General features: G+C 55.2%; 1 protein-coding gene across 2 annotated transcripts in view; it reads left to right on the top strand.

The window, feature by feature from the left end:
• OLFM1 (olfactomedin 1) overlaps window positions 1-13,295 on the top strand; it is a 47,335-nt gene extending 34,040 nt beyond the window's left edge. For both annotated transcript variants that reach the window (XM_033238609.1, XM_033238608.1), the window contains exon 6: window positions 11,618-13,295. In XM_033238609.1, coding sequence (XP_033094500.1) covers window positions 11,618-12,292 — 675 coding nt within the window. In that variant the 3' untranslated portion in view covers window positions 12,293-13,295. The remainder of the gene's footprint in view (window positions 1-11,617) is intronic.
• Window positions 13,296-14,083: the final 788 nt, after the last annotated feature.

The raw sequence follows: 14,083 nt of genomic DNA, 5'->3' as shown, positions 1-14,083 counted from the left end.
CTGAGAAAGGCCCTTTGAAATGTGAGATAGCCTCTAAGCTTTATCTGGAGCGGGTTTGATGGAAGGGATGGACCCAGCTCTCTCCCCTCCGATTTCTGATCTCTTTGCCTCCCTCCTTCACCATCGCCACCATTTCCACGAAATCTCTTCTCTTTAAAACATGGGCGGCACTGCCTCCGGCATACTCCCTCCTTCCAGGAAGATGGCTGGGGAGAGGAGAGGGACTGGCAGGCTTGCTAGAGCCTGTTGCATGTGTCTTGATCCCCCGGCCTCCCATGGGAGTGGCCCCTGTCCCCATCTGGAGGGGCTGGCCAGACTGCAGAGCTGGGATACAATTGGTGTTTGGTGTTTGTCAGGGAGAAGGTTTTTCTGTCCTATTTTCTAAAAAGTGACAGCTGATGCTTGGAAGTTTTCTAACAATTTAATTAGCTGTGAAGACTCTGACCACTCTTTCAGTCCACGTCCCCGCTGGAAAACCCCACTTATATTCAGAATTAGGAACGTGCTCTTGTCACAGATGTTGGTAATAATGATCATAATACGGAAGTGAAAACAAGGTGATGCTAGCCGGCACTTAGAAAGCAGGGCCGGGCATGGTGGCTCACACCTGTAATCCCAGCACTTTGGGAGGCCGAGGCAGGCAGATCACCTAAAGTCAGGAGTTTGAGATCTTCCTGGCCAACATGGTGAAACCCCATCTCTCTAAAAACCCAAAACTTAGCCAGGCCTGGTGGCATGCACCTGTAATCCCAGCTACTTGGGAGGCTGAGGCATGAGAATCGCTTGAACCCGGGAGGCAGAGGTTGCAGTGAGCCGAGATCGCGCCACTGCACTCCAGCCTGGGTGACAGAACGAGGCTCTGTCTCAAAAAAAAAAAAAAAGAAAGAAAGTGGGTCCCGTGTGCAGGTTCTGTCCAAAGCACTTCTCTTCATGCATTAGCTCCCTTAATAGCAGGGGGAAGGACAGGACCTTAATGCAGCTGTCTGCGTGCCCTTCCTGCTTTGTCTTCCCTAGGACCTTTCAGCATCAGGGTCATTGGCATCTCATTGTGGATGACAAGACCACGTTCTCACCCCCAGAGGCAGAAGGGTCTCGGGAGTGTGGAGCACCTGTCTGTAGCATGCACTGACACTCCAAGCTGAGTCCCCTTACAGCACCCTCCCCTTATAAGTGCCTTCCCACCTCCCTGCAATCTGGCCCATCCCACTGTGCAGAGCAGGAAAACCACCCCACACACCCACACTGGCGGCATTGAGATCTGTGAGCAGGAAGCAGTCACCTCACCCCGCTGCTGCAGAGGGCAACCCAGGACCGGACTGCTCTGTCTGGACCTAATGCCCCCCAGGACCGCACTGCTCTGTCTGGACCTAAGACCCCCCAGGACCGCACTGCTCTGTCTGGACCTAACGCCCCCCAGGACTGGACTGCTCTGTCTGGACCTAACGCCCCCCAGGACCGCACTGCTTTGTCTGTACCTAATGCCCCCCAAGACCGGACTGCTTTGTCTGTATCTAACGCCCCCCGGGACTGCACTGCTCTGTCTGTATCTAACGCCTCACGTGTACGCCTCTTGACTCCTGTTTTTATATCCCCTTCCTTTGTCGTAGGGAGCGCTAGTCAGGTTATCATTTTTCTAGGTGCCTAGGATCTGGGGCTCCTGGAAGCCCCGGCTGTTTGCTTTGCACAGCGCAGCCAGGGTGTGGGTTTGCAAAGCTGTCGCGGAGCTGATGGATGCTTTTGATCATTAGGCATCTATTTTCTGTTTGATGACTGGATCGCCCTCCAGGAAAAGAGGCTCTGGTGGCAAGTAGAGTGTGGGGAGAAGCCCCAGGAGGAGGGATCCCTGGCAGGGGAGTGGGGGAGATGGGTGCTGGGGCTGGCAGAGGAGCCACCGGGGGCCTGCTCAGAGCACTGTCGACTACAGTCACTCCAAGCCATATGCTCAGCGCAGCCTCCAACTCCCAGCGTGCCAAGTGACACGTCCCCAGGTCCTGCCATTGATCTAGGCCAGCCGTGGTTGGTTTGTTTTGATCTTTTCCAATCTCCCATTCAGTTTTGATCACACACACAGGAGACCAATAACTCGCTCCAAAAGAAAGAAAACAAAATCGATGTTGGCTTCAGCGCAGCCTCCCATGGAGGGCATTGTAAGACGGGTGTGGCCAAGGGCAGAGGGGAGAAGTACAACGGGACTGCCTAGTAGAAAGCCCGGCTCAGGGGGACCTGCAGAATCTCCGCGTTCATGTGACCCCAGGAGGGACTGTCCTGAGCCAGCTTGCAGGGTCTTGCTAAGCTGTCAGAACAAAGTTAGCTTGGGACACCTTTGCATCAGGCCTTTCTTGGTTCATTTATTAAGCACCGTCTGTGTGCCCAACCTGTGCTGAGCACTGAGAACCCCCAGCACTTCTCAGCAGGGAGCCACCCCTGCGCTTCCCAGGGCACCGGGCCCCACAGCGCCCCCTTTCTCTCCTGCCTGTCCCATTGCCTCAGTGTTGGAGGAGGGAAGGGCTGTGTGGAGGGTGACCAGCTCTCAATCTGATGCATGAATGCCCTGCCAGGCTGTGTTCCCGCCCACAGGGAGACCACGTGAGTTCTGGGACCCCTTCCCCAGCTCCGAGGCTCCTGGCCTGCTCTGACCACGGGCTGCCTTCCAGAGCCTGACATCTGCCTCCTCCTTTCTGACCCGCTTCCTATCAAAGTCTCAGGTCAGCTCACATCAGCAGACACCAGACACCAAAAAGAGGGCCGGTGCTACTCCCAACACCCCAGGAAATTCATGTTCAAAGGGGTGATATCATTAGGAAAACATTGTCATTTTACAAACAGTAGCAAGCTTAGCTTAGTGTTTCAAAGTCCTTTCCCATCACCTAAACGGTGTCAAGGCCATCTAGATATTTTATAAGGATCCTACAGGATCTTTTTTTCCAGAAGGTGGAAATATCCAAAATGCATAAAATCGTGTGGGTGCAGGCAGTGGTCAGCCCACCGCCAGTGGTGCAATAAACATCAGCGTCCCTTCAAACCACTTCTCAGTGTGAGGATGGACATTCCCAGAACCGAGAATCATTCCCCTTCAGCCTTCACTCCCTCAGTGGAGCCTCCGGCAGAAACTGCCAGAATCCCCACCTCTTTCCCACCACCCATTCAGCTACGGCCCGTGAGAGCGTGAGAGCGTCTCTTCCAGCAGCCCAGGCTCCTTGACATTAGCAATTCTATCGGGAGGACATGTGACAGAGGCTCGCCAAACCAAAGGGAAGTGCCGCGCGGGCCCAAGTCCCTACGCCAAAGCCCTCTAAATAGCACCCTCTTCTCACCTCCCGGGGGCTGCATCAGAGGCGTTTGGGACGGCGGTGCCAGGTCCATGCCCATCGTCCAGCTCTACCCTGAACCGAGAGGCCCTCTTCACTGGGAAGCTGATGAAAGTATTGGCACAATTAGGAAAATCCCACGTTCTCAGTAAACTGCACCACACGCAGCCGAAATGCGGTCCAGAGGTTCAGACAGCCAGTTTTTCTTACACGGGAAGCTGTGCTGGGCCTTGGTTTTGGAGAAGCCTGGTGCCCTGAAAGCACGGTATTTACAAACGCATTGTGTGTTTAAGAAGGAAGTACCCACCCGTTGCTTTATTTTATCTTTTCCAGCAAAGAAACCCTCAGGGTTTGGGGAGGGGATTTGGGCGGGAACTTGGGGCCTTTCAGCCGATGTGGTGGAGTTAGAGGGAGGCTGTGCTTGAGCGGTGGCCTTGCTCAGCATCTGGCCACAGGCTCTCGGGAACTGTAGCATGTGGTCCGTTGAACTAGAGAAGGATGATCAGTGTGCAGAGACCCCCACGACCCTCAGGAGGCCTGAGTCCCACCCTGACCCCCTGTTCTTTGTACATCTTGGAGCTGGATATCTGACGTTTCCTGCCTTTGCTGAGGGCGGGTGTGTTGCGGAGCTGTTGCGGACATCAGATGTCACCAGTGAGCTCCTTTGTGGGGTCCCTGTGGATAGTGTGGTTCACAGCTGGGCATAGAGGTTCAGGGCGGCTCCACACTGGAGTCTGCATCTCTCTGTGACCTTTGGGACATTCTTTTTTTTTTTTTGAGATGGAGTCTTGCTCTGTCATCAGACTGGGGTGCAGTGGTGCAATCTCGGTTCACTGCAACCTCCACCTCCTGAGTTCAAGCAATTCCCCTGCCTCAGCCTCCCGAGTAGCTGGGATGACAGGTGTGCACCACCACTTCTGGCTAATTTGTGTGTGTGCGTGTGCGTTTTAGTAGAGACAGGGTTTCACCATTTTGGCCAGGATGATCTCCATCTCCTGACCTCGTGATCCATCTACCTCGGCCTCCCAAAGTGCAGGGATTACAGGTGTGAGCCACCGTGCCTGGCCAGGACATTCTTAACCTTCTGTTCCTTGGCGTCATGATCAGAAAGGGCAGACCTGCACAGGGACTCTCAGCACACGTGGTGGCGGCAGCACCAGTGGCTCTAATACACCAGGTTTCAGCCCACAGCACACAGCAGCCCATCCAGCTATGAACGAAGAGCAGTTAGGTCAGGGAGGGACACGCACTGCCCGCTGATTCACTAAGAGGACTCCATGGACAGACAGCACCAGGGGTCACCCGCCCTGCGGGGCTCTCAGTTAGGAGAGGCACCTGCAGAAGAGTCTCTGGTCTCTGCTGTCTAAGGTCCCTGTTCTCTCCAGGCTGCACTGGCTTTCTGCTCCCGGAATGTTCTCTCTGGTCTCCCCTTCCTATGCCTGGGAAACCCCAAGATTCTTCCAGCAGGAGGACTTCTGCATGTAGCCATGGCCCCTCATGAGGTCAGAAGCTTTGGGAGGACAGGGCCTATGTCTCCAGCACCTAGAAAATAGGAGATAAATGGTGTCCCTGGGTTGAGCTTGGGGCCCAGCCTTGGGGCTTTGTGTAGCCAAGACCCAGGGCAGGATGGCCAGCCAGCCATGCACACCTGCTTTCAGGCATTTCTCTCCCAGCCAGAGGGTGACCCGTCCACCCAGTCTGTGCAGGGCCGCTCTTAGACAGGTGTCTCCTGGGCCACTGTGGATGCCTTGACACCAGGAGACCTCAGCAGCAAGGGCTTGTGTGTGGACGCCGTGCTGTTCCTGGGAGGACGACGGCAGGAGGGCTTTGCCTTCTGCAGGGGCACAGACAGGGGCCACCACGTGGAGCTGCCAAATGAGATTGGGACAAGGTCCTTGAGGGGGAGAAGGAAGAGGGATGAGGAGAGGCCCACCTGCAGAGGCTGTGGCAGGAGGGAAAAGGGCATTGCTGGGGGCGTCCAGGGATGAGCAGGTTCGGGGAGCCGCTGTCTCCTTCATAGATGGAAGCCACTTTGTGGGGTGGGGGAGGGCAGCCTTGGGAACATGGGTGGAAGCAAGCCGTGTCGGGGTCAAGGCAGGCTTTGAATGTGCTGTGTGCAAGATCCAGACCAGCGTGCACGCTTCCTAATGCACAGAGCAGGTGGCAGCCGGCACAGCTGGCCATGTGACCCTGAGAGAGGCCTTCCTTCTCTCTGGGCCTCTCTGAATTGGGGATTTGGGGATGGGGTCCCTAAGCCTCTGTGATTCTGTGGAGGGAGGGGTGTCACGGCCTGTCTTGCTGCATCCTGGGCTAGTCCAGAGGCCAAGCCTCCTGCGGTCTCGGTTTTCAGATGGACTGGCCCTACCGCCACATCCCCACAGGTGGTCCTCCGACCTTCTTCCTTTGGGTGGTGCCTGGGCCTGGTGAGCTCCAGCAGGCTCTGAGGGCCTTATCTAGCCTACCCAGAACCACCAAGGACACTGGAGTCCTGGGCTAAGGACAGAAATGATGATCGCTGGCATTTACTGAACCACTGCATGTGGCAGGTCCTCACTGGACCTGTTTTGCAGCACAGGGAACTGAGGCACAGAGAGGGGTGGAAACTCCCCCGGTCTTGCTGGAGACTGGCGGTGGCTGGTAATGGTAGCGCTTCTTGGTGCTGCATTAACAGGAGTCCAGCCACGTGCACACCCCTCACTCTGTGGGATCCACAAAGCAGTGCCTGGGAGGTCAGAAAGCTCTGGCAGACCCACGTTGTGCCCTGAGCTGGGTGGGGGTGCTGGGTCACAGTGAGGCGGCGAGACCTCCCCTCCGGGCTCACAGTCAGGTGGGGGACACATGCCCGATGCCCCAGCACACGGGTGTAGGAGCCCAAGAGGTGTCCTGTGGCTGCTGCAGGAGCTCCCACAGCCTGGGGGGCACCACTGGGGTTCACTGCCACCCAGTGCCGGAGGCTGGAAGCCCCAGACCAGGGCGCCTGCAGGGCTGTGCTCTAAAGACGACAGGGGAGGATGCTCCTGCCTCTTCTGGTGACTCCAAGTGTTCTTGGCTATGGCTGCATCACTCCAGTCTCTGCCTCCGTCTTCACGTGGCCTCCTCCCTGTGTCTGTGTTTGTGTCTCCTCTTCTGTCTCTTATAAGGACACTTGTCACTGGATTTAGGGCCCACCTTCATCCAGGATGAGCTCATCTTGAGATTTTTTTTTTTTTTTTTTTTTTTTTTTGAGACAGAGTCTAGCTCTGTTGCCCAGGGTGGAGTGCAGTGGTGCAATCTCAGCTCACTGCAACCTCCGCATCCTGGGATCCCGGGATCAAGCAATTCTCCTGCCTTAGCCTCCCGAGTAGCTGGGATTACAGGCACATGCCACCATGTCCAGCTAATTTTTATATTTTTAGTAGAGATGAGGTTTCACTGTGTTGGCCAGGTCTTGAACTCCCAACCTTGTGATCCGCCCGCCTCAGCCTCCCAAAATGCTGGGATTACACATGTGAGCCCCCAGGCCCAGACGAGATTCTTAATCCTATCTGCAAAGACCTTTTTCCTAAATAAAGTCCCATTTGCAGGTCCCAGGATGTGGACCTATCTTCTGGGGGCCACTATTCAGTCCACTACAAGAGTGGACACCTGCCTGCCTGGGGGTACAGGGGTTTCGGAAATACCTCCCGAGGGGGTGAGTGTGGGCTGGGGCAGGGATGGGGACGGGGCGGAAGGGCGGCTCCTGCAGGCACAGAGGCAAGAGATGGAAGCTCTGGGCCTCAAGGACGTGATCGGGCAACCTGGGGAGGAAGGAAGGGGCTGGCTGGGCAGCAGAGTCTGATCCTAGACTCCAATATAGGGAACTGGGTAAGGGACAGGCTGGACTGGCATTCTAGAAGGTTCACACAGGCCACACCAGAGCTGCAGGGGCCAGGAGAGAGCTGCCAGCACCACTGACGAATGTGGCGGCGAGAACCAGGCCCCGGACACGGATTATTCCCGTGTGCATGGGGAACAGCCCTCTTTGCACACAGTGCAGGGTCGTCCCCAGGGCTGATGTCATCCAAGCCCCTCACCCACCCCCGCTCTATGGCAGGAAGGATGAGGCCAGGCAGGAACAGCAAGCCTCTCCCTGCAAGTGTGTCCACCCTGTTTGGGACAGTTTTCCTGCTGGAGCTGGACACACATACAACCTTTCCTCAAGACCGCTAGGGCCACGAAAGGTCAAGGGTGAATGTACCTCTTAGTCATTCAGCCCTGCTAGAAAAGAACTATCCTCTATTGTGGGAGCCACTGAAATCTTCAGCCGAGGGTGCCATCTTCACCTCCCTACACATTCACCACTCAGGTCTGCAGCTTCAGGCCGAGCCTTCAAACCCATGTCCACATCCAGGTGGCATCCACAGGAAGAGGGAGGAGGCCGGCCGAACCCTCACCTGGCCAGGCCCCACTTCCCTAGCACAGGGACGGATTGCTTGCCTGAGGTCAGGCCTGGTGGGTGGTGTGAGGATAGAGGGTTTGCCCTCCAGGTTCCCCTGGGGGCAGAAAGGATAAGTGGACAGAGGAAAATGGGCCGTTTACCTGGCAGGTTCATGGCGTAGACAGCAGCGCATCAGGGCTGGGGCTTTTCAGCCTCACCCACTGACATCTGGGACTGGATCATGCCTCGTTGTGGGGGGCTGTCGGTGTGTGGGGATGGGTAGCAGCACCCCTGGCCTCTGCCCCTAGATGCCAGCAACACTTTCCCCCCTTCCCAGTCAAGACAATCCAAACTGTTTCTGGGCATGGCCAGTGCCCCCAGGGCAGATCACCCCTGGCCAGATTGGTGATTTCAAGCTCAGGATTTGGAGTCCCCTCCTGGACCTGACCACTGGAAAGTCACCAAACCTCCCTGGCCTCCATTTTCTAGTCTAAAAATGGGGCGATCACAGCTCCATGGGTGTACGGGCTCACGTGATCATTGAAGGCAAGAGATGATGCCAGCGTCCGGCGCAGTGAGCGCCCTGAGTAAGGGCACACAAGTGACCAGGCGTCCAGGGAGCTTGGTTCCGCTCTTGGCCTTTTGCTGGGTGTCCTTGGGTCTTGTGGGAGAGAATGATAGGTCCTGCCCGGAGGTGTAAGTGCTCAATCTCCCTAAAAGTCGGCTCTGTATTTGGGGCCACCTCCCCAGAGAGGAAGCTCGCAGGCATTGATGAGATTTGATCTGAGCCTTGGGACTTGGAGAAAGGGGAAGAAAAAGGCCTTTCAGATGAGAAGGTCGAGGGAAGGAACTCAGAGGACAGGGCCTACTGTGAAGCACGGGTCTCCTTTTCCAAGGTCTTTGGGAGTCCGTGTGCCTCCCTTTGCATGGGTGCCTTCCCATTGGTAACTGGATCTCAGCCTCGGAGGAGTTTTTACCCCACAGAAACTGGCAAATGCTCAGAGCAGCCTCCCCTGAACCCCACCCAGGGCCCAAGCACCGTGTGCCGGTTCTCCCTCCCGCCCCCAATTACATCTTCAGAGTGCTGTGTCCTGTGTCCGATTTGCCGGTGTACTGAAAGAGAAGGTGATTTAAAAATCCTTAGCAACTTAATGCTGTTGTCTCCCCGTTCTGCCCATGGGAAGGAGGCTCTGGACCCGGGGTACAGGGGTGAGTCACCCTGCATCCCTGCGATCTAGGGCTCGTTTGTGGGGGTGATGTGTGAACACAGTCAAAGGTGTTCTGTGTGCTGTGATGGAACCGCCACAGTCAAAGGTGGTTCCCCTCCAGGCAGGTCAGGAGAGGGCTGGGGGAGGAATGGTATTAGATGTGAGTTTCAGAAGCAGTGAGCTCCATGTCTGAGGAGATAGCCAAGCAAAGAGAAGGCCAGAGGGCAGCTTTTTGGCAGTGTCATTAAGGGGGTTTCAGTGCACGGCCCCGTTCCCTGTAGTACCCCTCCCGGTTCTAATCTGTGACCCACATCATTGAGGTTTGGTCTGTGGGAGGCTAAGGATAATAGCCTCAAATGAGGCCCAGCTGAAAAAAAAAAACTCGTTAAAAACAAAAAGCACATCTGCCTGTAAGTATCTGAATGGATGTCTTGAGAAGAAGGTTATAATTTTTTTTTTAATTTTTAGCGCATGTGTAATGCCAAGTCTGAAAGCTCCCTCATCCGTAGTCTCCTGCAGCTCCAGAGCCCTCGATGGATAAAGCAGCTGTCTCATTGCCAGACAGATGCATGCAGAGCGGCACCAGCCTGCCAGACTCCCTCTGCCTGACTGCGTTGCTTTCTCATTTGCTCCCACATTGGTTGAAAATGACTAAAGCATTTTGCACAAAGTCCAGACAATTCTCAAGTCAACTGGCATTTGAGCGATCATCAGAAATCTCTTCCTCTGTGACCCCAAACTTGGGCCATTACTAGGTTTGCTATCTTGGTTGATTTTGACAACCAGAGCCTTCTTCAAAGCCCATATTCTTCTCAGAGAGGTACTTTCCCTGGATTAGGGGTGACAATGAGTGATTACACTCACAGCATCCCAAATGCCAAATTAATGACGTTCTGCCCTGCAGACGGGATGACTCAATCCATGCTGCAGTGATGACCTCGTGGGAGGAGAGGCCTCAAGCGTGGTGTCTCATTGGGATATGGGAGCTGGCCTTTCCTGGTGACCTTGAGAGCCGGTCCTCACTGCAGACAAGAGCTGCCCGGAGCTGTGAGCATTTGACCTCAGCTAGGCCAGGCGGCTATGCCCCTTCGAAGGCCCCCTTCAGCTCTGGGTTCTGCATTGAAGGAGCTCCTTTCTTGCACATGTGTGTATGACCCCCGCTATGCGCCAGGCCCCTGGCTGGGAGTATGGCAGTGAACAGATAGGTGCAGCTGCTGTCCCACAACCTGGTGTCATCCCAAGCAAGCAGAGGGCAGGATTAGGGGCGAATGGCTGCATGTATACGCCTGTGTGCTCCCACCCTACCTTCCCGCTAGATTCTTTCTTCAAACTGGGCCTGTGTGTTCCCATCCCACCTTCCTGCTAGAACCTTTCTTCAAACTGGGCCATCCTTTCTCTGATAGCACAATAGCCATGTCTCCTTTTGAGGAGCGTGCTGGGTTTGGAGGTAGGTTGTAGCACCCTTTGCTTGTGACTACTCTTTTCTGGCTCTCTGGGTTTGGAGGGAGGCCACGGTACCCTTTGGTTGTGACTACTGTTTCCTGGCTCTTTCAGCTCCTTCTCCTGAGGACCAGGAAATTCCAAGTTGGGGAACAGCTTCCCACCCAAGGAGCCTGCTCCACCCCACTTTGGAGTACTCGCTGGGTCTTTAGAGTGCTTGCTGGGTCTTTGGAGTACTCACTGGGTCTTTGGGAGTACTTGCTGTGTCTTTGGAAATGCTCTCTGGGTCTTTGGAAGTACTCGCTGGGTCTTTGGAAGTACTCGCTGGGTCTTTGGAGTACTCGCTGGGTCTTTGGAAGTGCTCGCTGGGTCTTTGGAAGTACTCGCTGGGTCTCTGGCGTACTCGCTGGGTCTTTGGAAGTGCTCGCTGGGTCTTTGGAGTACTCACTGGGTCTTGGGAAGTGCTCGCTGGGTCTTTGGAAGTACTCGCTGGGTCTCTGGCGTACTCACTGGGTCTTTGGAAGTGCTCGCTGGGTCTCTGGCATACTCGCTGGGTCTTTGGAGTACTTGCTGGGTCTTTGGAGTACTCGCTGGGTCTTGGGAAGTACTCGCTGGGTCTCTGGAGTACTCACTGGGTCTTTGGAGTACTCGCTGGGTCTTTGGAAGTGCTCGCTGGGTCTTTGGAGTACTCACTGGGTCTTTGGAGTACTCGCTGGGTCTTGGGAAGTGCTCGCTGGGTCTCTGGAGTACTCGCTGGGTCTTTGGAGTACTCGCTGGGTCTTCGGACGTACTCGCTGGGTCTCTGGAGTACTCGCTGGGTCTTTGGAGTACTCACTGGGTCTTTGGAAGTGCTCGCTGGGTCTTTGGAGTACTCGCTAGGTCTTGGGAAGTGCTCGCTGGGTCTTTGGAGTACTCGCTGGGTCTTGGAGTACTCGCTGGGTCTTTGGAGTACTCGCTGGGTCTTTGGAAGTACTCGCTGGGTCTTTGGAGTACTCGCTGGGTCTTGGGAAGTACTCGCTGGGTCTCTGGAGTGCTCGCTGGGTCTTTGGAGTACTTGCTGGGTCTTTGGAAGTGCTCGCTGGGTCTTTGGAGTACTCGCTGGGTCTTTGGAGTACTCGCTGGGTCTTTGTAAGTGCGCATGGGGTCTTTGAAGTACTCGCTGGGTCTTTGGAGTACTCACTGGGTCTTTGGAAATGCTCGCTGGGTCTATGGAGTGTGCGCTGGGTCTTTGGAAGTGCTCACCACCGGGTCTGCTCTCTCCACAGGTGTGGTACATGGACGGCTATCACAACAACCGCTTCGTACGCGAGTACAAGTCCATGGTTGACTTCATGAACACGGACAATTTCACCTCCCACCGTCTCCCTCACCCCTGGTCGGGCACGGGGCAGGTGGTCTACAACGGGTCCATCTACTTCAACAAGTTCCAGAGCCACATCATCATCAGGTTCGACCTGAAGACAGAGACCATCCTCAAGACCCGCAGCCTGGACTATGCCGGTTACAACAACATGTACCACTACGCCTGGGGCGGCCACTCGGACATCGACCTCATGGTGGACGAGAGCGGGCTGTGGGCTGTGTACGCCACCAACCAGAACGCCGGCAACATCGTGGTCAGCAGGCTGGACCCCGTGTCCCTGCAGACCCTGCAGACCTGGAACACGAGCTACCCCAAGCGCAGCGCGGGGGAGGCCTTCATCATCTGCGGCACGCTGTACGTCACCAACGGCTACTCGGGGGGCACCAAGGTCCACTACGCCTACCAGACCAACGCCTCGACCTACGAGTACATCGACATCCCCTTCCAGAACAAATACTCCCACATCTCCATGCTGGACTACAACCCCAAGGACCGGGCCCTGTATGCCTGGAACAATGGCCACCAGATCCTCTACAACGTGACCCTCTTCCACGTCATCCGCTCCGACGAGTTGTAGCTCCCTCTTCCTGGAAGCCAAGGGCCCACGTCCTCACCAGAGGAAACTCCTGTGAAACCGCTGCCAAAAAGATACCAATGATACTAACAATACCAATTTTGAAAAATCATCAGCAGTGCGGATTCTGACGTCGAGGGATAGCATTACCTCCATGTTTCTCCCTTTCCAGCCGGCGGGCCACAGACATCGGAAGAAACTCCCGTATTTGCAGCTGGAACTGCAGCCCACGGCGCCCCGGTTTTCCTCCCCGCCTCGTCCCTCTCTGGTCACACAACATGCTAAAGAGGCAAGGCAATGACTGTTGGCCAGTTCTCACCGGGGAACAACCCACTGTTAGGATGGCATGAACATTTCCTTAGATCGTGGTCAGCTCCGAGGGATGTGGCCTCTGGGCTCTTGGGGAGCCCCGGGCCGCACCCGGCCGTAGGCTAGTGTAACTCGCATCCCATCGCAGTGCCGTTTCTTGACTGTGTTGCTGTCTCTTAGATTAACTGTGCTGAGACTCCACGTAGCTCCTGGACCCGTGTCTAGTACATACTGAAGCGATGGTCAGAGTGTGTAGAGTGAAGTTGCTGTGCCCACGTTGTTTGAACTCGCGTACCCCGTAGATATACTGTGCAGCGTTCTTCTGTTATTCCCTTGAGGTGGTAATTTCGTATGTTCAGTTTATGCAATGATTGTTGTAGATGCAATGCCGTAGTTTGGATTAATAAGTGGATGGTTTTTGTTTCTAAAAAGAAAAAAAAATTCAGTGTTCACCCTTATAGAGACATAGTCAAGTTCATGTTGATAATAATCAAAGGAATTACTCTCTCTTCTTGTTAAATTAGCTAAATCATGTAACCGCAGATAGGAAGGGCTCACCTAGGGAACCTTGGGTTTCCGATGGGACGGTAAAGTCATACGGGCAACAGTGTGCGGAAAGTACATTTTTTAAGTAAAAAACAAAGGAAAACTTTGTACTCTCCAGTTATCTAAGGAACAATAAAAACATTAGGAGATCCTTTGGCTTCGCTTGTCATTTCTGAGAGTTTTAAAAACTGAGACTTCCAGGTCCTTGCAGACGGATTCCCGGGTTTGAGTGGCCCTTTGAGAAAAGGAAATAAATCCCTTCTTTCAGAAGAGGGAACAGCAGGTCCCTGGTGGATCTCCAATCTCCCATCCCCCCAACCTGGAGGAGCAGCTTAGAATCTACCCCCCACCCCTTAGGTGACTCTGGGGCACTACTCCAACTTGGGACTGTGCACCAGGGACCCCAGCCACACCCCATCTCCACCCTGCTTTCCCTCCACAGACACCGCTGGAGGGGGCCTGGGGCGGCACCCACTTTAGACAGCCCTGGTGTGATGGGCAGAGACCCCGCTGAGGAAAAGTGCACTCATCTAGCGCTGCAACAGGGCCTGGAGGTGTGTGACATTCCTTTCTGGGACCTGTAGACCTGTATCTCTCCAGGCCTTGGAGACCGTGGCCAGGTGCATGCAGCCCTTGGCAACCCTGAGGGGCCCAGGGCGTCACACGGGCTAGATCCCGGGAGCCTCATGGGGCCCCTGCCACTCAGCAAGCCCTGAGGTCTCTGCAGGACAGGCCACAACTCAATGTCTGGAGGCTTTCTGGAATGTACTGGCATTTTCTGCGAGTAAAGGAAGAATGTCAGAGTAACCCCCTCACAACGTTCCTGGCACTAACTTGGCAGAAGAGGGCTGCTCATCTGGGTCCCCAGATACAGTGTGAGGTTGGGAGCCACCCTTCTCTCATCTGCCCTCTGCTCAAGGGCAGCTGGCACCCCCAGCA

This window comes from Trachypithecus francoisi, unplaced genomic scaffold, assembly GCF_009764315.1.
Source record: "Trachypithecus francoisi isolate TF-2019V2 unplaced genomic scaffold, Tfra_2.0 Lachesis_group16, whole genome shotgun sequence".
NCBI classification, from domain to species: domain Eukaryota; kingdom Metazoa; phylum Chordata; class Mammalia; order Primates; family Cercopithecidae; genus Trachypithecus; species Trachypithecus francoisi.
The sequence above is the reverse complement of the archived record's forward strand: the minus strand, read 5'-3'. Positions and strand labels throughout refer to the sequence as shown.